The sequence below is a fragment of the Schistocerca cancellata genome, chromosome 6, assembly GCF_023864275.1.
Source record: "Schistocerca cancellata isolate TAMUIC-IGC-003103 chromosome 6, iqSchCanc2.1, whole genome shotgun sequence".
Lineage (NCBI taxonomy): Eukaryota > Metazoa > Arthropoda > Insecta > Orthoptera > Acrididae > Schistocerca > Schistocerca cancellata.
This window is the reverse complement of record NC_064631.1, coordinates 33,141,124-33,168,262: the sequence shown is the minus strand read 5'-3', so window position 1 is coordinate 33,168,262 and position 27,139 is coordinate 33,141,124. Positions and strand designations below refer to the sequence as shown.

The window sequence follows — 27,139 nt, the reverse complement described above, 5'->3', positions numbered from 1 at the left end:
TTGTAGTAGGTCGAGTGGATTTGATGGTTCGCGATTTCAACCTCATTGTATGGTTAAGATTTTTACTCTTGTCAGAAACATCAGTACGAAGAACCAAAAAGTTTTCAGAATCCTGCACCTAAGATTATTTACTACAAGCTGCTCCAAATGCTGTCCTCTTCTTGTGCCAGCTGTTTATTCCTCACGTTTCACTTCCGTTCATGCCTCCATTCTAGAGAAGTACCTTTACATTTATTCATTAGGGCCGAGTATGTAATTGACAAAGCTTGTAAACTTCCACGCAGTGTTCCTTTTGACATGTATGGATATCTGGAGGAAGACTCGTACCACATTTTAACACCGTCTTCTTTCAGGGACGCGGTTTGAGGCGCCATGTCACGGATTGCGCGGCCGCTCACGCCGGAAGTTCGGGTACTCTCTCCGATATATATATATATATATATATATATATATATATATATATATATATATATATATATGTGTGTGTGTGTGTGTGTGTGTGTGTGTGTGTGTGTGTGTGTGTGTGTTTTCTTAGCGTTAAGTTAGTTTAAGTAGTGTGGTAAGTCTAGGGACCGATTATCTCAACAGTTTGGTACCTCAGGAATTCACACACATTCGAACATTCCACTTTGAGGTTTATTCAAGAGAGCGTGCAATTCTTGGATCTTGTTCTGCCTAAGTAGTAAAATGCACAGCGAACAATTAGTTGTCTGTGACTGTGGAAACTGACTATTTAAGATACTGCCATTCTCCTGTTTGGAGAAGAATTACACCCAAGTTACACCTGGGAATGTGCTGATGAATCTGGACTGAAAACTACTATAAAGATACGGCTTCTTTTTGGTAATATATTTATTAATTCCAGCTGAAAACTGATCATTATTTTGGATCCCCTAGGTATGCCACATGACAGCTTAGAGTAATATGCTTATTTAACCGTGGTTTAATTTTTTAAAAATGCGTGTTAGGTAAACAACATGACAATTTCTACGTAATATATACAATCCGGTCAATATGCTGAAGCTGTATCGGCATGTTTCTACCACGATTTCTCTGTAACTCACCCAGTATCTCTAGAAATATGTTGTAAAGACATACTGCTTTATTCAAAAGAGTAAACGCTGGGAGAATTGTGTTTGTTAACAAACGTAGCGTAGTCTGAATTCGCTTAAAGTCCAATACTAATTCTATTAACACTAGCGCGAAGCATTTCTGTAATTTAATATGACCGCTACATAATGAGATCGTTGTCTCGAAAAATTTAGGTGCGTACTATCTACTATTTTACAATACAAGCTAGTTACTCCATTAGTAACCAAATGCCTGAACTCGTGGATCGATACTGTCGAATAAAAATTCAATATGTGTCACTTTTTAACAAGTGGAACTAAATGTATTTATTTCACCACTAACCTGTCAGAAATAACTAATCTCAGTGCGCAAATCTGCGACCGTCACACTAAAGTTAAAAGCGGAAAGTTGAGAAAGTTTCCGCTCAAGGCAGCCTCTTCCAAAGTAGTATGTTTAAAAACATACGAAATTCCGCTCTGCCACTGGACTCTAGTGCGAAAAACGCTTCATTTTCCAAATGTCTAGTACGAAAAGCAAGTGCGTACACATCCGCTTTCCTACGTCAGTCCAGCAAAATACTTCTGGACCGAGACACCGATGCGATATGAGGTTGACATTTCTGACGGCGAAGTGTTTACGGGCAGTAGTCTATGCGGAGCATAAATCCCACAGGGCCAATTGCGGACCGAAAGGAGAGACGACCTGGTAAATGTCATCCGCAGCGTGGACCCCTCCCCCGGCTGAACGCGCGCTCACACACACACACACACACACACACACACACACACACACACACACACACAGGGGGGGGGGGGGAGAGAGAGAGAGAGAGAGAGAGAGAGAGAGAGAGAGAATGACGGGCTTACGTCCCGCCGCAGCTGGAGCCAAATGGCTTTTCTATCCCCACTCTCGTCAGCGGCGGCGAAATTGCCCTGTCAAGCAAACCGGCGCAGTTGTACGGCCTGTCAGGAAATGCCAAATATACCACTGGAGGAAGAGAGTCAACCACCGGTCACATCCGGCAACTCCCTATGGTCCCTTCCACAAGCCTGTAACTTGCAGTTCTATTAAAAGACTCAGAACGATCAAATGGAAATCGTTAGCTCAACATTACAACGCCCAATAAATGTTTTTATTGCAAGTTTCTCACACAAAGTAAGAAGGTTGCTTGGAAAATAATTCAGTTTTTACAATTCTCAAAGTTTCCACTAACAACGAGGTTAAGCTCAGCTTTTGCCAAACACACAAGTTGGCCATAGAAAAACGCTCAAATTTACAGGCTGACTCAAGAAAAACAAATTTCAATTGTTTATTGAAGACTCGCTATGAAAGACAAACACATAGCGCGCTAAATAGATACAAGAAGGTTCATAGTTTCATGTTCGCCCGTACCATGCACTCAATTTAGCACCATGCTTTGCTGGAGAAATAACGAAACGCTAGTCCATTAAATTTCCACACATGAATCAACAGATTCCTATTTATTGAATCGACAGCTGCAACAATTCTATTTTTCAGCACTTTAAGAGTATCTGTCATAGGTGGAACAAAGATTATCTTTTATGCGTCCCACAGGAAAAAAGCGTAAGGTTTGAGGTCTGGCGACCTGGGAGGCAAGAGTGAAATGTAGATTCGTCCGAAAAGATGAGTCGTTCGAAGAAAGTGTCTACTGCCATATCCTGGAAAACTGAAATGCAGAACTCTTGTTATGTTAGCTTTGCGCAATTTGTGCAGTAGCTGCTACTTTTAAGTTTCAAATGCAAGACCTATTTCAGAACACGCCACACCGTTGTTTGATGAAGTTCCCGGACTGTCCGTGTTTTGGACTTCCGAGGGCTCCGTGTGAACGCATCTCTGATAAGCTCGACATTTTCATGAGAAGTGCGTGGCCGACCACTGCTCTTCCCTTTGCATATGCAACCAACCTGTAAGAATTTTGTGTGCCAGTTATAAACCTGTTTGTGCAGCGGCGGCTTCTTGCTGAATCTACGACGGAAAGCACGTTGCATTTGAACAATGGATTGAATTAGCGTCAATTCCAACACAAAGTGATTTCTCTTGTGTAGCTGCCATGTCGCTACAAAGACGCAGCCATTCAAAACTTTGAACCTTCCTCTTTCCACCGACATGCGCAATCTTTTATAGTTTGTAATAAACGACTGAAAAGTGTTCTTTCTTCTGGTAACACCCAGTGTAAATGTACAACTCTGGAAACGTGGAAGCTACAGGAATTGTTATTTCATAGAGGACATCCTCAACGTTCATGCAGTATACAAAATACGTAAGCAAGTTATAGATCTGTTACGACAAACTGAAGATGGGTGAAAACCCGAAATGAGGCTTAGTATGAAAGCTTAACTAGAAATTGGTGTTTCTGTACTTCTTTCAAGCAATTTACTAGACGGGCCCGGAGCTCAATCACCACTATCACGCGGTTAAAGGCGCTTCAGTCTGGAACCGCGCGACCGCTACGGTAGCAGGTTCGAATCCTGCCTCGGGCATGGATGTGTGTGATGTCCTTAGGTTAGTTACGTTTAAGTAGTTCTAAGTTCTAGGGGACGGATGACCTCAGATGTTAAGTCCCATACACGAATACATTACTAGTATTTTAGAATTCTTTAAGATAAAAATTTCCCTACAGTAGATACCAATTAGATCGTGTCCTCCTCTGGCCACATTTAACCAAAAAATACTTGCATTTGATCAAGCGATTCACTATTATTTTTTCGGCAGCTCCGAATCTGTTGAAGTGGTTAACCTCTAAACCGAAACATCGGTCTCAGATACCACTCGAGCGTTTTTAAAAAATATATCAACCCTGTTCTGTTTGCGATTACTCCCTCCGCAGTACCTTCTCATAATCATTTACGGAACAGAAGCATTGCAGTTCAGTCTGTGGCTTCTCGTAGTCAAGTATGTATTAATCTCATAAAACGTACGGGTCTATCCGACTGGGTGTTTAGCATTACGTATGAAATACAGGGCTATTACAAATGATTGAAGCGATTTCATAAATTCACTGTAGCTCCATTCATTGACATATGGTCACGACACACTACAGATACGTAGAAAAACTCATCAAGTTTTGTTCGGCTGAAGCCGCACTTCAGGTTTCTGCCGCCACAGCGCTCGAGAGCGCAGTGAGACAAAATGGCGACAGGAGCCGAGAAAGCGTATGTCGTGCTTGAAATGCACTCACATCAGTCGAGTCATAACAGTGCAACGACGCTTCAGGACGAAGTTCAACAAAGATCCACCAACTGCTAACTCCATTCGGCGATGCTATGCGCAGTTTAAAGCTTCTGGATGCCTCTGTAAGGGGAAATCAACGGGTCGGCCTGCAGTGAGCGAAGAAACTGTTGAACGCGAGCGGGCAAGCTTCACGCGTAGCCCGCGGAAGTCTACGAATAAAGCAAGCAGGGAGCTAAACGTACCACAGCCGACGGTTTGGAAAATCTTACGGAAAAGGCTAAAGCAGAAGCCTTACTGTTTAAAATTGCTACAAGCCCTGACACCCGATGACAAAGTCAAACGCTTTGAATTTTCGGCGCGGTTGCAACAGCTCATGGAAGAGGATGCGTTCAGTGCGAAACTTGTTTTCAGTGATGTTACGTGAAAGATTCAGTGTTTAAACCTCCTCTACCAAGTAACGTGCCAGAACTGCGAGCTCGCATCAACAATGCTTTCGAACTCATTGATGGGGACATGCTGCGCCAAGTGTGGGAGGAACTTGATTATCGGCTTGATGTCTGCCGAATCACTAAAGGGGCACATATCGAACATTTGTGAATGCCTAAAAAAACTTTTTGAGTTTTTGTATGTGTGTGCAAAGCATTGTGAAAATATCTCAAATAATAAAGTTATTGTAGAGCTGTGAAATCGCTTCAATCATTTGTAATAACCCTGTAGTTCGGTGTGTTAGACAGGATGTTTCGTTTTACATGTAATTTTTATTATTCCTTTTGTTTTGTGATATGCCTTTCTTTTGTGTTTTAGAAGACGCCATGCTGGATAATGCTTCAATGTTGGTTGGTTGATTGGGGAAGGGGGAGACCAAATAGCGAGGTCGTCGGTCCCACCGGATTAGGGAAGGATGGGAAAGGAAATCAGCCGTGCCCTTTCAAAGGTACCATCCCGGCATTTGCGTGAAGCAATTTAGGGAAATCAGGGAAAACCTAAATCAAGGTGGCCGGACGCGGGTTTGAACCGTTGTCCTCCCGAGTCCAGTGTCCTAACCACTGCGCCACCTCGCTCGGTGTGGTCATAAATCTATAGCCGGCCTGGGTGGCCGAGCGGTTCTAGGCGCTACAGTCTGGAACCGCGCGACCGCTACGGTCGCAGGTTCGAATCCTGCCTCGGGCATGGATGTGTGTGATGTCCTTAGAAGTTAAGTCCCATAGTGCTCAGAGCCATTTGAACCATAAATCTACAAGAGACATAAGAAATGAGAGAATTAGGGACAGTGATACGAGAAGAAACTTGCAGAGTGCTTACAGCAGAGCAGCAATAAATCCGAGGTAAAAAATGGTTACTCAGCTGCGCATTCTGACTTATGATTACCGACGCGAGAAAAGGTGACCATCAGGGAGGAGAGGAGAATGGTAAGAGGCTGATGGTGTGTGACAGTAGTGATGGTGATAACTGTGACAATATATTTGAAGATGTCGATGTTTCATACAAAAAAGAACAAAAGTACTATCCTAAACAAACAGTTTTTTTAATGATAATTCTGAAAAAATATTACGGAAGAAAAGTCCTCTCTCTAACTCAGTGTTTCTAATTACGTGCTATCGACCTATGTTTCTGCTTAAGGCCGGTATTACACTATCAAATTTCTTTGTCAAAGATGTGATCCAATATTCCGTCCAATATATTTGACAAAGATCTTTGACGTAGCGCTAGAGGGGGTATTACACTGTCATCAAATTTTTCGTCAAAGTTCAAGATGGCTGACAACAACTTGTTACTAACCGCAGCAGTTCTACGTACAAAAATTGCATTGTGTGCACATGCGGAAAAGAAGTGGGGGAAAAAATGGAACCATACATACGAGGTTGACAAGTCTTAAAAGTCCTGGAATTACAACTTGATAATAAATTCAGTTGGGAGGAGCACACCACAGAACTGCAGAAAGGCCTTAACAAATCTGTATTTGCAATTCGAGTGTTAGCAGACATAGGAAACATAAAAATGAAAAAGCTTGCATACTTTCGTTCCATAATGTCATATGGGATAATATTTTGGGGTAAATCTTGAGGTCAAACAAGTTTTCAAGGTCCAAAAGCGTGTAATACGTATTATTTGTGGAGTAAATTCACGGACCTCCTGCAGAAACCTCTTCAAAGAACTAGGTATACTAACTACTGCCTCTCACTATATTTACTTCTTAATGAAATTTGTCGTAAATAATATATCTCTTTTTCCAACAAACAACTCAGTTCATACATACAATACCAGGAACAAAAATGATCTGCACAAGGACTTAAAAGCGTCTGTGATCTATTCTGTTACTCGTTTTTATTCTCTGTGGGTGTTTTTAGTATTTTGAAGAAGGGACCGATGACCATCGCAGTCTGGTCCCTTTAATCCCACAAACCGACCAACTTACTTTAGTTCAAAAAGGGGTCCACTACTCGGGAACACTCATCTTCAATAATTTGCCAGGAAACATAAAAAATTTTGTTAGAAATAAAGATCAGTTTAAAAGGTGCCTGAAAGACTTACTACTGGCCAACTCCTACTCTATGGGCGAAATTTTTAATAGAAACAAATGATGTATTGTATTTATTCATACTATTAGTATTGTTATTTCAGCTTAAAAAAATCGACATGTTCCACATCCACGAGGCTCTCCTCAGCACGGATCTATGGAACGAAAAACTTATCTAATCTGGGTGAAGCCGTGGGTTTTACGACGACACGATAAAAGCATTCAACAAAACTTGTTACGTGAGCTTACAGTGGAAGACGTCAAGTCGTACATCAATTACTTAAGAATGGATGAGCATACATTTCTGTATGTGCTCAATGAAGTGTATCCTCATATCACAAAGCACAATATTCACTTAAGAATTGCTACATCTTCTGAAGACAGGCTCACTATAACACTCCCATTCCTTGCTACAGGAGAGGGTTATGTTAGGTTAGGTTAGGTTAGGTCTCCAATCTTCTTAATCTATTTTTGTATTCAGGGTGCCTCACGTTGTAAAGCGCCTCATCAGCTTCAGACATCTCTATTAATTTTGTAGTTGTCGGCACACACCAATTTATTTACCGGCAATGGTTATAAAAACACTACAGACGACAGTACGCTGCAGCGATGCTAGCGCTCCATGTGGTAACAAGTCACATTGCAGTGAACAGAAGACAAGCGGTTTCTTTGATCAAATATACAGCGAGGCCCTAGATTTGATCAAATATTGGACAACATTTGACAAAGTCCCTATTACACTATCAAATATCTTTGACAAAGTTATTGGACAAAGATTTTGGACAAAGAAATTTGATAGTGTAATACCGGCCTAAGGGTTAAACCCGCGGCGAGTGTCGTCGGTGGCAATCAACGCAGCACTTTTCCTCGAGCGCTGACAAGTGCCTGTGTAGCCATAGCAGAGTGGGGCGGGTGGGCAGCTATCTGGGACCTCGCAACGCCACGCCACGGCCGCTTTCGCCCAGATAGCCGGCAGTGACGCAACAATGTGCAGCTGTGCCTTCCGGGGAAGGCAAACAGCTGGCTGCGGTCACGAGCGGAATTTCTGCCCAAAAGTGGGCGCCAGACGGCGTATCTGCTCGCCTCCCACGGCCTAGATGTCGTTTTCTGTTTCACGCGGAAGCCTTTGGGAGCAAGGTCTGCTAGACACTTAAAAGATTAGCTGGTTCCTTTGTTCTGGAACTGCTTCAAGTTAGTACGGAGTGGCATGAACATTAACGACAAGCAATACGTCATCTTCCGTTATATCTTCTAGCATTGATTTTTCCATCGAAGAGTGGATAGCTGTACCTTCGCACTAATGATTCGATCATATTTCCATGACTATGAGAAAAATGACAAGAGTACAAACTATTGGTCAGCAACTCTAGATTAAAACAACCATTGAAAGAACAACCATTGAAAGAACAATATCCAACACAAATTGATAGCTCTTGCACTAATCTATACCTTAATAGTATTCGCACAGCAACGTACAACATCTACAATATGAAATACATATAAAAAGAAAATGTAGAATATAAAACAATGCAACCAGTCACGAAAGCAACTTTTTATGGTTCCGTGCCACAGTCTGTAAAAACGGAACCCTTTTAGTTTTCTTGTCTGCCTGACTAGGAACCCCTTTTCTCAGTAACGGGTAGACTTTTTCAAATTCATGTTACATATTAATGGCTATCGTCCCTTGGAGGTGTAAAAGTTTTAAGTTCCTAGGTCAACGAAATCAAAAGAGCCATTTACTTCACTTATTTTGATATTCGAAAACTCATAAAACAATATAGGGTGCTTCTCGTTGACTCAGAATAATGAAATTTAATAAATAAAGCAAAGTCTCAAAGTGCAAGTAAGATAAATTTTTTTTTAAAACTAGTTACATTGTAATTACATCACATAAAAAATAGCTTCTGATATTTGAACATACACTGCATTCATTATACGTCAAAAGCATAATAGATCAACATTACCGCAAGAAAACAAATGTAAATTGTTGTAATGTTTGAAGTATTAGATAAAGAATGGTTTATTAAATCTCTCTCCACATAAAAACTAAAATCCCCTGCTAGCTTCTTTATTACACGTGCGGACTAGTCTGAGGAACTACTGTAGAGATCTTTATACGGTCTTGGAATTTCCATGACCAATATCTTGCCAATATCTATACCGACAACACACACAAATCGTTGACATTCTCGATTCCACGACGGATGAACTATCTAGACTTAACCTTCCTGTCACAACGCAGTGTCGTGTTCGGACACACATCGTTTGTTTTCGTTTGCGCGGGAAAATACGCTAGTGTGTGTGATGAATGTAAACCAAATGAACCTGATTTATAAGAGGAAAACGGTTTTTTTATGTCATACGACACGATCTCTTTTTTCAATTTACGATGCGTTTCGTCATCAGGCGACATATTTTAGTTTCATTGCTCTGGCAAACCAAAGACATCTAAACAGTTACAGTACTGTATATCTTCGCTGTGTTATTTTCACAGAGAATACTACATTTCTGCATTAAACATTCGCTGCGTTTCTTATTTATAATTTTAAGTCACGAAACCTGCCCACTAAACACGTTTGTCAAATGTAAAATGTGTGTTTAAAATAGTACCCACTGCATCAATGTATAATTTCAGAAATGATTTCAGCTTTCCGTTACTTTTAAACTAATGCTCACCCAATCTATACTGCGGCGAAGTCACTGATCAGTTTCTTTCGAAATGGAAACCGGCTCTAGAATTCAAATATACTTCAGCACGTAATGCCTAACGTAGTATTTGCAAAACAGTTTATGGTCTGCGGAAAGTAATTTTGTAACTCTGGAATGTACATTTATCGTTTCAGTGCCACCGCAATGAGCCCGCAGAAGTTTTTAAACATACTGGATACCTTCTTACTATTTTGTTGTGATAATCATGCCCATGTTGTAACATCTGACACACATTCTTTAGCACTGTTTTGTACTGTTAGTCGTCTCTTTGTGCACAAACTGGCGGGCGCTCCTGCGCGCTTTTGTGTGTGTGTGTGTGTGTGTGTGTGTGTGTGTGTGTGAGTGTGTGTGTGTGTGTGTGTGTGTGTGTGTGTGAGAGAGAGAGAGAGAGAGAGGGGGAGGGTTGACTCCCTTTTGCCTGACTAAAGTTCGAATGCACGTCAGGGGCGCCAGCAGGGTAATGTGATCAGTATGGCGGCAACGTCGAGTACATCAGCCAGGTTTCATGATGTCTCCTATGCTATCGTATGTCAGAGGAAGAAGTACGCTGGTCCCCGAGGAGGGCTGTAGTTTCCCGAGCTTGCCAGACGGACAACGCAGGTCCCTCCCAACGAGATGATTTTGTCATGAAACAACTGTAAACAATCCGTTCGCTCACAAATTCTCGCACAAAACTGCGTCGCGCGTACAAATGAGAAAGCAAACTTATAACACGAACAATAACGATCTCATCACTACTGAAGTTCACTGGGAAATTATCTTTTGTCCGCTTCTGAATGCTTTCCAACCAGGATAAATTACTATGTTCGACCGATCGAAACCTTCTCTAACCTACCGGAAAATATGAGATTTCATTCGTGATTTTCGATAAACCAAAAGGGTACTCTTCCGGACTACACGTTAAAACAAAACGGGTATTAATAAAATAGATGTCACGAGCAAGCAAATGATTGAAAGTTATTATTGAATTCAACCATGTCGGCTCCACACTGTCATTAGCTGAGAAAGAGTGTTATGAACGGAAGATTCAAGTCCACGGCTAACTCGTATTAAACTCCCGAGGGCACTTTCTACTATTAACATTTTTTGTGTTCACAACTCACTGCGTGAACTGCGGCTGACGCCGTATTGCTGGACTAGCAGAAAGAATTTTTTAACGATATATTCTTCTAATCCATACCATCACTTGAACTGAATTAAACTGTCCAACATTACAAGTAAAGAGCTACAGAAAACCTTTTTGCACCATATTGAAATTTTGGGTCATTAAGAGTTCCGGAAAAATCTGGCTGCACAAGAAACGTGAGGATTTCTGTAAAATCCTCCAATCCTAGTGTCTCTCAGGTGAGCAATAAGACTTGCGTCGTCGAAATACCTACGTCAATAGTTTCCAAACATTTCAGTTTGATCTTGATACACAGGCTTTGTCGAAAGATTTAAGTGTCGTCTCACTGTAGATTCAATACAGAGTGTTTATATTTATACTTTCGCTACTTCAGGCGGCACCCATGAAAAACGAGCGTCGTGAAACTTTGAGGAAACATTTATGAGGTCTTGGTAAAGAGAGAGCATGAATAAGCCATTGAAAGAAACATTTTCATATGAGAGGGTAAAACGTGTTAATTGCATACCATGTTTATGTTCCAGGTTACAAACGCTGCTCAATGTGACGACCATCTGCATCTACGACATCCTGGAACCGCACTAGATACACATTTCACAATTGGTCGCAGCCCTTTTCGAACTGTGGACCACAGAACGTTCCGCTGTCGTGACACAGCTCGTGCACTGCTTGGAAGATCACACACTGAGCCCAACAATCTCAGCGATGGGAATATTAAATTCTTCAACAATTCGTGGAGCATTAGGCTGTCTGCAACTCCCAAACTACCACTTAATTCGAACTTCCGAATCATGTTCTTCAACCGTGGTGCGCAAAGTGGATGCGTCGATACTTGTGAAGAGCAGCAGCAGCAGTAGTACTGCTGCTGTTTTGATAAAACGGCTTTCCGAATAAAGCCCTGTTCACGTTATCCAGTCCCATGCTGACTGACTCTAAACACTGATGCTTGCGTTTCAACCCTACGTCACCGTACCTGTGCCGCGTATGAAAATCTTGCAGCACACAGTGATCGTCATTCCTATAAAGTTTGGTGCCCATAGAGTACATAGGTTCCTGTCTACACTGCCACACGTACCAAAAGTTTCATTATAATCAGCTTGTATTAGGAACGTAAAGATGTCTAACATCCTCCAGTCTTAATATCTCTCAGGTGAGCAGTAGGATTTGCGTCGTCTAAATGCCTACGCGAACCGTTTAAAATATCTCAGGTGTAATCCGGGAAAGCTGCAGAGAATAGCGGCATAAGAAACCACTGACTTCTAGTTGTTACACCGAGAGGTGGAAATAGCTGTGGCTTCTTAACATAGATATTACAAATGAGGTGTTGTGTATAATAAAGACGATAGCTCGTATTCTGGAAGAGCGAGTTGGAAACTGCGCTCACGCATCCAATGAAGATAAGATCTGACTGCTTCTCAAACCAGTGCTTGAGACAGTCAGGGCGGTTTAACAATTTTGGTAGTTTTTACTTCATCTTTTCCCCAGATTTGTTACGTTTCTCCTTTCACGATCTCCATGCAGAGGGGATTCTAGCACACGCCGTGTACGGAATGTGGACAGATGGAAGATAACGCCTACCACCTCCAGAATCCAACAGTAAACGACTGCGAAGTTAAGGGGAGGTTTACTATCTTATGGGTCAAAATATCGATTTTTAATTATATTTTTGGATCCATAAAAGTGTTTAGAATCCACCCCTGAAACGGTTTTTCCGAATATGGAAAGGAAATGTTTGTTATTTGCGGTTGAACGAAAAACGCACCTGTCTGAAATCGGCCTTTTTCACGCACCGGTTTTTTGTTGTTGAGAATTTCGACTTCGTAGCCGCGAAAAATTATTCTATGTGCTTACCCATGACAAACTGATGAAGTGATTAAGGAGCTTACGACGTACTACGGCTTGGCAATCCGACAGCATTCCAATTCAGTGGAACAGGTGAAGAAGGCAATTTGGGCAACGTATTTCCACAAGTGTGCGACGGATGACCACCCACAACACCAAAATTGTCCGCCTGGGAAAACTAGTTGGTGCAAGTGGCGCATTGCAAAGGCTACCGGACATCTGGACGAATATCAACACGACCAGCCGCTCTCCAAAGAAGTTCAAAAAGTGATTCATCCGATCTACGAGACCCTTTCGGAGGAAGAGTTATTGTACCAGTGCTTCGGAGGAATCACACAAAATTCAAATGAACGTTTGAACGCGTGTGTTGGGAAGTTAGCCCCCAAGCATTTGCATTCTGGTGCGAAGACTGGAGATTGTGACTTTCCTGGCAATGAGCAGCTTCAACGAAGGGTATTCAGCAATTCTGAAGACCATGACAACGATGGACATCACCCTGGGACACTATTCGATGCAGTTCGCCAAGCATTCGGACGACCACCGGATTCAAGCGGCCGAAAACCGCTTGTCACCGGCCGTACGAGAGCGGCTCTGGAGCAGCGCAGGATGGCCCAGATCGAGCAGAGCGCTCTCTATGAGGAGGAAGGACTAGTTTATGGACCGGAAATAGCAGATTGAACGCAAGTTGCATAATATTGCATTTATATGTAGTCAAAACTTCAAACGCGTTTTTCTCGAAGTGACTTTTTTCATTGCGCGGTATGGTAACTTCAAACCTACTGAATCGATTGGCATGATTCTTTGTTTCCGACGAAGCTAACTAAATTTTCTATGAGTTGTACCACTTTTGTTCCGATCCATCAACTATAAATATTTTTACTTGGCCGACGAAGTCGAAAAATTGATGAAAAAACTATTTTTTCAAATGGGCGCCATTTTGTTTCCTATGGTCCAAATAACTTTAGCGAGGTACAACTCCTAAAGAATCTTATATACTTCGCTAACGTTAACTCAATTTCGATTTCAGACGAGCCGGCTGACCTGTGACATACCGTGCGTGGAGGTCTACATCGAAATTTTGTTTCGTTCCGACGGCTCTTCCACCTTTGCTCTTCGGCATTTCCGGTGGAAAAAATTCCAGTTTGTAGAGGAAATATCAAACATTTTGACCAAATTTGACATATCTATAACACAATCCGAGAAAAATATTCTCAAAGAACATGCTTTTTTGGGGCCAAAGATAGTAAACCTCCCCTTAAATAACTGAAAAATAATCGAGCCTAACACATTGCTTTGCAAGGCTATCAAATTCAAGTCCGCCTACATAGCCGAATGATTACCGTAGACGGTGGGTTAAATGCACTCAACCTCATGACGCTTGTTGAGGAACTACAGTCAAGGAATAAAGTACTTATAAATCGTTGTTCATATGGAAAAACTCTATCAAAATTAAATATCACAACCAGAGACGTTACTCGGTAAGCTAACAGAACGGGGGTCTCCTTCCTAATCTGAAGAGAGAAAAGGACAACCTCAGCCTTCTGCAGAAAGTAAACAGACATTCTGTACCAGCTGGCTTTACATCATTGGGGAAGAAAGTATTCATACGCACAAAGAAAATTACAACGTACTTACACAAACATAACGACATAATATTCTTTTCAGGCATTCGTCGTCGTCTTAACACTTCTCTTAACCTATCTGCCACTAAATGAACCAGTTTCTTGATAGTTTATGAGGTAATATTTTGTCACTTGTTTTGGGCATTGTTTCAGAACAGCCTTACGTGGTATGTTTTCTGACCATTTTTTCAAGTGTTCTCCAAAGATGTTCAGTTGGACTAAGGCCTACATGCTGTGCTGGAAACTTGGAGAGAATGGGGAGTATGGTACAACAACGAAAGACGAACAATTTCCGCTATATTCTTAGGGTCACTGCGTTCTTGAAAGTATTGTGTCTAAACCCAAGCTATCAACTCGTTTTTGTAGAGTTTCTTTCATGATATTTAAATACTTAAATCTATCTTACCATCAACAAAAACAAGTTGACCAACATCAGACGTCTCCTTACCACAATTCCTCCTCCACCTTGCTCTACTGTGGGTGGCGTGTGTTTGGGATCCAGCACAGTATTTGGTCGTCTCCACACCACAATTCTGCCATCATTTGTAAATATGTTAAATTTACTTTCATCTGTGAACAGTAGATTCTCCCAGAAACTTGTGTTCTAGCTTGCATGCTCTCGAGCAAATTCAAGTCACGATTTCTTGCTCTTCTCGCTGATGTATGGTTTTCTTCTAGGCACCCTAGCTCCAAAACCTGCACTGCTTAAAATATAGGAAACTGCTTGATGTAGTTTCCTTCTCGAAATTATCATACGCAGGCAATGGAGAATCTGTCAATTTAAGATTTTTTCTGACTATCCTTATTAAGTACTTCGTTCTCTTTCCGTTAGCTTCTGCTGTCTACCTATTGTTTCGCAATTAAAAAAGTTTCTCCAAATCGCGATGTTACGCGCTCCACAGTTTTTTTTAATGATTTTCGCGTTTCATGTTGGTAGATAACGATTTGCCTTTCATCTATAGTTGTTTCCTTCTCTTTGCGGTCCATTCTGCTGTTACACTGCATTCAGCGCGTATCAGAACCAAGCTGCACTAGGCGCGGCTTGCCACTGAAGCGTTCCTTGCTGCAATTGGTTTGTTAGCCGTTTCTACATTTGAACTTCTAGTGGTGTATGAATACTTTTTTTCCATACTGAGTGAAGCCAGCTGGTACAGAATTTTTATTTACTTTTTGCAGACTGAATCCTTTTATAAATAGAGATTAGGAAGGAAATCCCATTTATTAATTTACCAAATAACATCTATGTGGATGTGATCTTTAGTTGTAATAAACAGTTATTCCACATGAGCAACGGAATATGAATACTTTCTTTTCCATGACGAACTCCTCAGCTGGCATCATGAGACTGGGTGCATCGAACCCACCTCCTCCTACCACTCAGCTATGGAGGTGGACATACATCTGATATAGTCTTGCAATATTACCCTATTTCGTATTTAAGCAATGTGACACGCTCGAGAATTTTTCAGTTACGAGGGACCCTTTATCAGTTCCTATCGTAGTTTCAAGAGTTCTGATAAAATAACATAGATAGCAGGCGTATACAATTTACAGAAGCGCTTCTGGAATCTTGCCAGATCTAAACAGACCATGGTAGGGAACTGAACGGGAAAGCAGCACGAATTATTCACATGAATGCTTGTTTAGTAGATGTAGAGAACCGATCGTGTGTGTGTGTGTGTGTGTGTGTGTGTGTGTGTGTGTGTGTGTGTGTGTGTGTGTGTGTAGGTTATGAGCGCTTAACGGCGAGGGGTCATCACCGCTCTTACATTCAGTAAAACAAACTAATGTGGATACAATCTCATGCACTTTAATTGACCACACAATCACCGTATCTCACGTACGCGAAAACATTAAATAGTAAAAGTAGCTACACATATGATTAAAGCACAAGTGAAACGGAAAAGGAGTTAAAAGACATGCATAGGGAAATGGACTGCTCACCACTGACAAGAAACGTGGGTGAGCCAGCCACCCTGTTAACACATTAACACCATCCCCCTAAAATCTTGGGAAAAACATTGGGCAAAGACCTTAAAACTCTAACCACTTTCGTTTGAAGGTTACTTAAAATAGATGGCAGATCAGTCGGCAAATCCGCAGCGGTGCGCTGGTCGGAAAATAAAATACAGCCCGATAAAAAGTGGCGCACGGTAATCTGTACGGCACAAGCACCAAACACTGGAGGGTCCTCTCGCCGGAGCAGGAAGCCATGCGCCATAGGGCTACGGCCTGTATGGAGACGAGTGAGGAGTACCTCGTCCCGTCGACTTGGCTGGAAGGAGGCACCTCACGGCCGCGCTGTGGGCTTAATTAGACGAAGCTGCCACTTCCAGCCACTCATCCTCCAACCGACAAGACTCGGGATCTCAACAACGAGACTATAGCATGGACGGGGATGGCACACTGAAATAACTAAGGATTACAATGCCTCCTTGGCTGCAGTAACTATGTGCCCTAGTAACCGGCAGACAGACACCTTCTTTCCCACCCGTTGTAGTTGGAGGAATGTTTTCCGGATATTCTGAACTACTTTGTCTGCTGGGTACAAACGTTGTGTAGGGATAAGGTCAATCTGACAATCAGAACAGATAAGAAATTCAGCACTGGAAGAGCGTCTCATCTGCTCCAGTGCACGCAGTATTGCATGTAATTCGGCGTCGAAGACGGCAAAGCCTTGAAGGCAGTCGAACCTTGAGGACACGAACCGGGAAAACAACAGAGCCACCGAAACGGTATTCTGGAATAAATCTGAGGGGCATCGTTTCAAAATGTATTAAATGCAGCCAAAGTGAAAACAGAGTATGATGAGACGCCAACAGGGTTATGCTCTTTAACGCTGTTGAGTCTGATCAGGTTATTTCGTATTCTTTCCCATAGTAACCTAGTGATGGAAAAACAACTTGAATCTGCTCACATGGTATTACGTACAACGCAGCCGACGGTTCGAGACGTACGTTCGGGACACATTTCCCAGTCAGCGTTATTGTCCCGCTCTTTTGTCGGCTGTTCTCGCCATTTTCATCATGCAGCTCACAGCGGGGTGCTGACTTCGCGACTGTTCCCTTTCGATTACAATGGAGGACAGTTTGCACGTGGGGGAGAAACCGAAAGGAAGTGGAAGAATAATCAGAGTTACGAAAAGTAAAAGACAGCGTGAAAAGTAGATATCTGTAATTAGTAACACCTGATACATTTAGCAAATGATCATTTTCTCTGAAATTTGCAGTGTCGGCGCGCTGATGTGTTACTCGTGAGAGGAAAAGACTGCATAAATGATGTTTTCATAGATTGACTGACCTTGAGCAACATTTAAGCAGTTTTGTGTAAAAGCATCCCAGTATTCTACTCGGTGAAAGCAAAAAAATCAACTGTACAGAGTACCGAACACAGTGGAACAAGAGTGCAGATTCAATTATATGATGAAAGTTACACCTTCAAAACTACGAAGAATCGAAAAGCATTACGCAGAAGAGCGCAGAGAGACTGCTGTTTATGTGGATTCGCTGCATTGTCTGTTACATGTTTGTAGCCGCCTTCCTATATCTGCACCGCTTTCCACTGCATCTGTTCCGTGCTCCGTATGCTACTGTGGCGGCCCTATTATCCGACTACTGCGGCTTTCGCTGTTTTAAGGTAATGTGAAGACGATGGGCCGTGTCCAGAAATAAAAATCAATAAAAAATTGAAATGAACATTACTAAACAGATTACGTGAAAATATGATTGCCTCAAAACTTATTTTGTTCAGTGAATTTGTTCAAACGTATTAAGTGAAATTTAAAAATTAAGATGGCGCCTGCATGCACTGGGAAATAATTTTAGTCATGACTAATTTTGGAACATAATCTAAATACCTAGGCCCTGCAGTAGAGAATTTTGTCATACATCATTTGGGTAGGAAGGGGAAACTTTTTCAGTTCCTATAAAGACCCTGTGCACTTAGTTCATCTTTCCCCGACCTCAACAACGGTTGGACGCTCAGACCACACCGCTACGCTGGCTAGCTGAGTGAGTGAGTGACGAAGATTTCCGTGGCACAGTGAACCCCAGCGGGACTGGAACGGACAGTCGAACGGGGCAGCACGTGTCTGGAAAACCGGTTGCGAGGCTGCATTGGGCCGCGCCGTTAGCTACAAGCGAAGCCTGCCGACCGCGGCCTGGTGCGTTATACTGCGGAGGTACCCGCTTCATGACCGACTCACATCACAGACTTAACTGTGCTTTTATTCGCCATCGTACCAACGAGGTTATTTTCGCTGTGGTTTTGATGAGCTGCGGCCTGCTTTACGAATCTCTCCTAAATTACAGCTTACCACCTGGGAGCTTTACAGTTAAACAGTAAAATGGAGGTACGTCTTGCTCTTGGTGCTAATGAGATAGTGAAATTAAACGCTCCGTCCTTCAGACTAAGGAGTGAACTTCGTTCATGCTGGAAGTAACGCACGGCAAAATGGAACTGATCACAATAAAACTGCAGTACTTCCAAAGCTGTGTGACCCTTAAGTTAAGCCGAAATAGTTCAGGGCTTTGCATCTCGTCAAGATAATTAAAATCTGAGCAATTACTCTACAAGAAAGTGGGAGTTCGAGGTTTTCTATAACGAGCCACTCCACCTCTGATTGTGTAGAAACCTACTGTATATCCGACGATTACTGGAACCGACAATCTAATATTCCGTTATGTAATGATCTTTACTTTTTATACAACGTTTCCCGCGTTAAAATAAAATTATCAGAAGGTCCCTTTTCTATTCCTGGTAAATTACAGGAAAAAGAGGACCGAATCCTTGTCTCGTTTCAGCCGGCCACGCATTAACTGAATGCTCTAACAACGCAACAGACTACTTCTATACCAATAAATTTAACGGAACTGCACTGAAGAGCCGAGAAAACTGGTACACGTGCCTGATATAGTGTAGGGCGCCCACGAGTACGCAAAGTTGCCGCAACACGAAATGGCATGGACAATGTCTGAAGTAGTGCTGGAGGGAGTTGACACCATGAATCCTGCAGGGCTGCCCATAAATCAGTTAAGAGTACGAGGAGGTGGAGGTCTCTCCTGAACGGCACATTGCAAGGCATTACAGATATGCTCAGTAATCTTTATGTCTGGGGACTATGGTGGCCGGTGAAAGTGTTTAAACTCAGAAGAGTGTTCCTGGAGCCACTCTGTAGCAATTCTGGACGTGTGGGGTGTCGTGTTCTGCTGAAATTGCTCAAGTCCGTCTGAATGCACAATGGACACGAATTGATGCAGGCGATCAGACAGGATATTTACGTACATGTCACCTGTCAGAGTCGTATCAACACGTATCCGGGCTCCCAAATCACTCCAACTGCACACGCCCCATACTATTACAGAGCCTCCATCAGATGAACGGTCCCCTGCCGACATGCAGTGCCCATGGATTCATGAGGTTGTCTCCATACCCGTACACGTCCATCCGTTTGATAAAATTTGAAACGAGACTCGTCCGACCAGGAAACACGTTTCCAGTTACCAATAGTCCAATGTCTGTTGACGGGTCCAGGGGAGGCGTAAAGCTTTGTGTCGTGCAGTCATGAACGGCACACGAGTGGGCCTTCGGCTCCGAAAGCCCATTTCGATGATGTTCCTTTGAATGGTTCGCACGCTGACACTCGCTGATGGCCCAGCATTGAAATCTGCAAGAGTTTGCGGAAGGGTTGCACTTCTGTCACGTTGAACGATTCTCTTTGGTCGTCGTTGGTCTCGTTCTTGCAGTATCTTTTTTGGGCCACAGCGATGTTGGAGATCTGATGGTTTACCGGATTCTTGATATTCACAGAACACTTGTGAAATGGTCTGACGGGAATCTCCTCACTTTATTCCTACCTCTGAAATGCTGTGTCCCACAGGTCGTACGCCGACTATAACACCACGTTCAAACTAACGTGAGCCTTGATATCCTGCCATTGTAGTAGCAGTAATCGACCTAACAACTTCGCCAGACACTTGTTGCTTTACATACGCGTTGCCGACCGCAGCGCCGTATTCTGCCTGTTTACGTATCTCTATTTGAATACGCATGTCTATACCACTTTCTTTGGCGCTTCAGTGTACATCCGTAAACGAACAACACTTAAACCATCATGAATTGTATCCGTCTGTAAGCTACGTTGGTTGTCAGCATAAAAGAGCAGCGTCTTTCGCATGATGTCCATATTAACTGCAATCCCAACGGTGTTTGAACGACGAGACATTTCACTCCAGAAGTTACATTCGTTGAAGTTAAATCCTGTGCCTTGAGAGGTCGACTGGCAGGTGTTTGCCTGCCGTGTCGTCGTGCCAACTGAACCCCAAACTTCTCACAGGTAGACCTCCCACGCGCCTGAAACATATTTGTCTCATTACCTTACGTGGAAGAAAACCTCTTTACATTAGGGGTCAACCTTAGTGAAACTACTGCACGGCGTTCAGGGTATAGATCCAGTGGACTGTTTAGACATTCTGGTTAACACTTTTTTTGTAACCGTAAACCAGGAGGTGCATGATGGAGCCTCTTATGCTTTCCTTTCGAGTTACTCGCTGGCATTTGTCCGATGTGCTTGTATGTCCCTATACGTTACTGTACCTAGGAAATACCAATAATGTTTGGGTTGTCCATACATCACATTGATGGTATGGGTATCTGACGAATTAGATTATCGGCCTGGCAATACAAAAATATATTTCCGAGGGTACTGTAAATACCACATGGTAACACGTGGCACTGAAACGAAATCTTTATGACAACAGCTGCTTTTTAAAAGTTTCACACTAGCAGAAGCTACTACAAATGCTGTAAGTTTGCAGCTATTTTCTGTAGTACTGTGTCACATGGGGTAATTCTGCCTTTCTGGTTTGGTTGCACCGAGGCCTTATGTGATGAAGCTACAACTTTCTGGCTCATTTTACGTTGTTTATCCTGGTAGCTGGACAGAAACGAGAAAAAACACAACTTCACTTACCAGCTAAGCAGGTGATTAATGTTTCCCCACGAGCAAAAATCTATCGTAATGAAGATGTAATTTGGAAGTAACGTCATTCTTTCTATGAAGAAGAGCGGCTGACATGTGACATGCTTATTTTGCACACAAGCACATATGATAATCATCCAGAACCTGAATATGGCGACTGTAAGTCCGAAACCAGCTAATGTACTAAGCATTTCTCCATATAGTAAAGATGGTACAGAGAACCGAAATTTACAGGGAGATGGATAGAATCAGTATTTATAGAAATGTCGATAAACTCAAAAACCTTCACTGCTGTTCAACTGAAAACCATCTACTGGTGGAAAGGGGAAAATGTTCAGCCCTGTATTTATTAGTATCAGACACTGTTCTAAAAATTATTCTCCTGAACGTTGTGTAGTGCTGAGTTCAAAGCCAACTTTACATTTTCAATGTTTTCACTAGATCGTTAAAGCAAACTTTAAAAACGACCTTTGGAAAAGACGCAAGTTATTTTCTCTCCCATTCTGTCAAATTTCTGCTAGGGCTCCGTCACGGGAAATGAACTATGTTGCTTGAGACAGAGACTTGTGCAATTTCAATAATAAAATATTTCCGGCAGATATGACCATTGTCAATAGAAGCACATGCTAAAGACCTGATTTTGCAAGTACCGAACGTGGACGATTATGACAAACTGCCTATTGGCTTCTGTCTCGGGTTCTTCGGCCTACGTTCATCTAACCATATTAGAAGTGTAACAAAGCCAAACACTCGGCGAAGTAAGGAACCAGAAAAAGAAATGTCGGGTACGGCCTTTCTGCCATACATTCCCAGAGTGACGGACAGAATCGGCCGTATATTGCGCAAACATGGCGTAAAGACAATTTTCAAACCGACAAGGAAGATCAAAGAGTGTCTTACATCGGCGAAGGAGAAAAGAGACCCACTTGCAATGTCGGGAATATACCGTATACCATGCACATGCGAAAAAGTTTGTCGGAATGACTGGACGATCCATCAACACCAGGATCAAAGAGCATAAGCGACATTGCAGGTTGGGGCAGGTGGAGAAATCGGCCGTGGCAGAACACGCACTGAATGAGACCGACCACGTAATAAAATTCGCCGACACGGAAGTTCTGGCTGTAGAGAAGAATTATCACACGCGCTTGTTCAGAGAAGCTGTAGAAATACAAAAACACGCGAACAGTTTGAACAAGAAAGAGGAAAGCCTTAAGGTAAACGGATCCTGGCTTCCCGTATTGCAGCGAACGACCGTCGCAGGTAGCAAGAGGAGAACCGCACCGGAAATGACCGCGGAGAAGCCCTCGGACGTTGGCGCGCAAGGTACATATAATCTGCGCCCGCGAGCTCGGCTCCAGTTCACCACCGGCAATGGAGGGTCAAGCTTTGACAATGCCAGCCACTCGTGCTGGCGAAACGTCAGAAAAATCATTAGATGAACGTCGGCCGAAGAACCCGAGACAGAAGCCAATAGGCAGTTTGTCAACAAGTGGCGAAGAAAGCCTTAACAATTTTGTGGAAGATTATGTTTCCCATAGCGACAAGTTGTCTGGTCTGAAAAGGGTCTTAGGGATTTCGTTTCCATGCTATCTAAACTTCAAAAAAAGAATCATCTTTTACGAGTCAGCACCAGAAAACTTCGCTCGAATAGAAGATCGATAGCTACAAATCCTGACAATAAAGCAATACCTGTTAATCGTGTTGTGTATGCAGGAATTAAAAGATGCGTCGTGTCATCATCTGAAAGGGCCTCCATCTTTGTGCTTACAAACGTTCTGTTGTGCGTGAGTGAAGCTTCCAGACTGGCCAGCCTGTGTTTGGATCTGTCAGCAGTTCCTGAGTGAAATTATATTGGGATTATTGGATTCCAAATTTTCTTTTTCTTCAAATGGGATCATGTTGGACCAGTTCAGGTACTTACTCGCCATAGCACATGGCATTATGCATTAGAAAATCATCAGTTCGAAGACCAATCTTAATGTAATCTTTAATGTTGCCCGAGTTGCAAGTAATATTTTATTTGTTTGTACATTTTGTCGATTTGAACTAAATAAATGCAATTTACATTGCACGAGGTGTGTTCCACCTAAATTTACTGAGACGTCTTCAGTGGCCTAAAATACAGTGGTAACGAAGTATACTGGAAATCCGATGGATGGGTTTAACAACTACTGGTGAGGCATTGGATGCAATCGCGGAGGAAAGAAGGTACAACTTGACTAGAAAAAGGGACCAGCATGTGCAAGTAGATAGTGTGTAACAATAGATAAACAGACATCAGTACACTTTTACAGGATAGACTAGTGACAGAACTGCACCGACACAATCTCCTACATCTACGTCTATATTCTACGAGTCATCTTACATTGTATTACGGAGGGTACTTTGTGTACCATTGCCGATCTCCTTTTCCTGTTCTAGTCGCGAATTGTTCGCGGTAAGAGCGATTACTGGTAAGCCTCCATGTGAGTTCGAATATCTCTAATTTTACGTTCATGGTCTTTTTTCATGATATACGTAGGTCAAAGAGACACATTGACTCTTTTAGGAACTTAACTTTCAGAATTTGAACAGTAACCCACATAGTGGTGCAGAAAGCCTCTGTAATGGGCTAAGCATCTCCGTGCTGCCCTTCTTTGGACCTTCTCTACTGCCTGTATGTCCTATCTCTTCTTCGGACCTTCTCTACTTCCTCTATCAGTCCTATATCGTACGCATCCCAGTCGCAACCTTCAAGTAGTGAGCGAACCACTGTTTTGTGCACTAACCGTTACGTGGGCGGACCATACTTCCTCACGGTTCTTTCCAATGAATCTGTCTGGCATCTGACTTACCTGTGATTACTTTTACGTATTTATTCCATTTTAAAACTGCTCTTCCTGCATTCCCTACCAATTTCCTAGCATTTCGACCTCCCTATTCAGAACAGCGTCGTCCCCGAAAAAGTCTCATGAAACATCCAAAGTTCTCTACCAAGTCATTCATATATACGATGTGAAAGTATTCATCCTGTAACACACCCCTTGCAGCACCTCGATGTCACTTTCATGTTTGAAGATTTCTGTCCACTGAGAATGACTGTGTTCTTACTGAAGACAACAATGTGCCATTTTACTTTTAAGCTACAAACACTGCGCAATGGAGTTCGAGGGCTGGAAGTGTTAGTAGCTTGTGTCTGTAACTGCGCGCTATAAAAATTGAAAATCTGCTTTTAATTGAAAATGCTTGTATACATCTTAAATTAATATGAAACGCGTTTGAAAAAAAAAAAATTACTGCATTGTACACCGACATAACACAATAACCATTATTATAGCATCGGTTAATGTTCAGTACTAGTGCGCAATATCGGGGCCAGATGTGTTTTAACGATACTGTACAAAGAAGCTTTTGACAGTGAATTCTCAGCATTAATTATTATGTTTCTCAAGCTTTTCCTGACAGAAGTCAACAGTTCGTGAACATACGAAAATTTTCATCTATTCCTGCGAGATAGCAGAAAACTACCTTTTAGTCTGAAAAAAATAATAAATAAACATCAAAAGTACTTACTTCAAACATGTGTGCAACTTCGTAGCTTTGGCGATAAGGTCCTCCCACAGTGGTGCTCCATTCTGGAAGAACAAATCACGTAAAGCAATTATTCAAATGTAATATTGTGGTAAAATGTGTGTATAAGTTTTTACTTTTGCAGTGGATGAACCGTGATTATCTCCCACATGAAGGATATCAAACGCAACGTAACACCAATTTCCAAATCTCATTTACAGTATCGCAAGCATGCAGCAACCTATAGCAGATCAATATTCAGAACGTCATAAGCCTAAAATGAAAACTAAAGAAATGACTTAAATCTGATAAACATTACAAGAGGATTCGAGAACTGACCTTTAGTACAACACATTGTTTGAAAAAATTTTGGGACACTACAATAGGTTGTTAAAATGAGTCTTCCAATAGACTCAACAGCGCCCTTTTATTCTCCTAATACAAGAGATAGCTTTAGGTTTCCCGAGTACTATAGCGCATTCTAGTCAAGAGCTGTGACGCTGTCACACAAAATTGATCAGCTGCAATAACTAAGTCCGGATTTTGATCGATGAACCGGGTTACTAACCGACCAATTAAGACAGTAATTTACCACTATAAGGGTGTTGCCAGTCACGGGAATTTTAGTGGTAAGTACTGTAGTTTTGAACCATGATTGTGATTTTACACGGAATCTTCCAACAATTCATTACCTTGCCGACTATTGTTACTACAGCAACTTTGGAGCAAAAGTTTATGTTTGACATATTTATAGCTACTACCATCCGCGCACAGGAAATACTTACATTCAATGGTTAGGGACGTCCAAACTGGGAAATTACGTCTGCACGATGTTCCAGCCAACAGACACAGAGCGTTCGGTCGAAGACTGGAGGGACTCGACCGTGACCTACTGTTTTCATCACATATGATAAATAACATGGCAGTGAGGTTGGTCGGGATTTCAACTCGTTCCGAATGGCAACACAATATTCTTAAGCAACGTCTCACCCACTTAAAACAGCGCGACAAATATTTCCATATTTCGTAGAAGTACAATCTTTCATATCTAGCAATGGAGAGTTTTCTAAAATAATTTTGTCGTCTTCTTTCATTGTCTCGCTAAATCTGAGAAATCTGTCATGCAAATAAACTATTTCTCTTCAATCAACTACATATGTTTCTCGCTTATTTTCGCTGAAAGGATAAGTACGAAAAAGGAGAATAAAGTATTCCCACCAAAAGTTTTTCCAAGGGCGACCTCCAACTAACTACGAAGTCATTTATAGTTTAACGTGGTACTTACAGTGTAAAATGGAATTGGAAAGCGTTTTACAGATGGACATATAGAAATATTTAGAAGGCTGACTTTTGAATTTGTCCATATATTCACAAGCACAAAGTCACACACTAAGCAATTGAAAACATTGCTAAATACAAGATGATAACGCAGTTACATACATTGCTTAAGTCCAACGGCTCTAAACCTCTTACTCCTGGAGGCAACCTATCGCACAGAACCCGAAATTTCACTTACTTATTTTTAGGCGCCACTGCTCCACTCGTTATAGTGAGTATTTAGCAGCTTTATGATTACAACCAGTGTTGCGACCCCCTCCTCAGAACCTTTCTATTCATTCCGTCTATCTTTCTAGCTTACGGAAAGGATCTATTTGATGGCCCTCAGTTTATTGCGTTATTTGTGAACCCAACCTACGATAGCGTTTTCCACCTCTGTGCGAATAGTCAAACGCAGTTACAATAATTGATAACGAACCCGCCCAGATTCCTCCAGCTGCTGCTTAGTGACCTAACAAAGCAACTCACCCTGCATTGGGGACGGTCCCGTTAAGAGCTTTCGTAGCATTACTTTCGAGCTGCAGGAAATCCTTCCGTATATCCGAAGATGAACCTATGTCGTCGTTGCTAAGTCGACAATTATACCCTGAAGGAGTCGCCCATATACAGGGTGATTCACGAAGATATGCAAATATTTTAATACGTTATTCTACAAGCAAAACTACAGAAAAAAGGTTCATATAAACATAGGTCTGCAAATGTTTAGTTACGGAGTTACAGATAATAATAGATTTTGCCTGAAATTTAGCAACTTCGCTAATATGAAGCCAACGCAAAACTGTACGAGGTTAAAGTAAAGCACCATTTCCATTTTATTTTGTTGTTATTGATCTGGTGAACCTAATAAAACATGTCCCAGACGTGGATCTGCAGTAGTTTTCCAGAACATCCAAAGAAGCAAGGATGTAATTTCGTAAAATTTTTAATTTATTAACTACTGGGCCAATTTCTTTTTTAAATTCCAGACGACTGCACAAAGTTTTTAACAAAAGTATTAGAGAATTTAATTTTGGAAAAATGATGGTAATATCGTTAACTGAAACTATGTGTCAGATAGTCTGCTTTTATTAATACCATAGCACACGTGAATTCATGTTAAACCGGAAAATGCAAAGCTTAGTGTTAAGGAAGTTTTACAGTGTACATACAGTTTCATAATACATTAACAACGAATGTTCAAAAATGTCTCCGCC

At 42.0% G+C, this 27,139-nt stretch overlaps 1 protein-coding gene across 1 annotated transcript in view; it reads right to left on the bottom strand.

Annotated features, from left to right (window-relative positions):
* Window positions 1-27,139, bottom strand: part of LOC126190885 (protein MTSS 2) — a 379,404-nt gene that overhangs the window by 328,399 nt on the left and 23,866 nt on the right. The window contains exon 2 of the mRNA XM_049931492.1: window positions 24,612-24,673. Within this exon, the coding sequence (XP_049787449.1) occupies window positions 24,612-24,673 (62 nt within the window). The remainder of the gene's footprint in view (window positions 1-24,611; window positions 24,674-27,139) is intronic.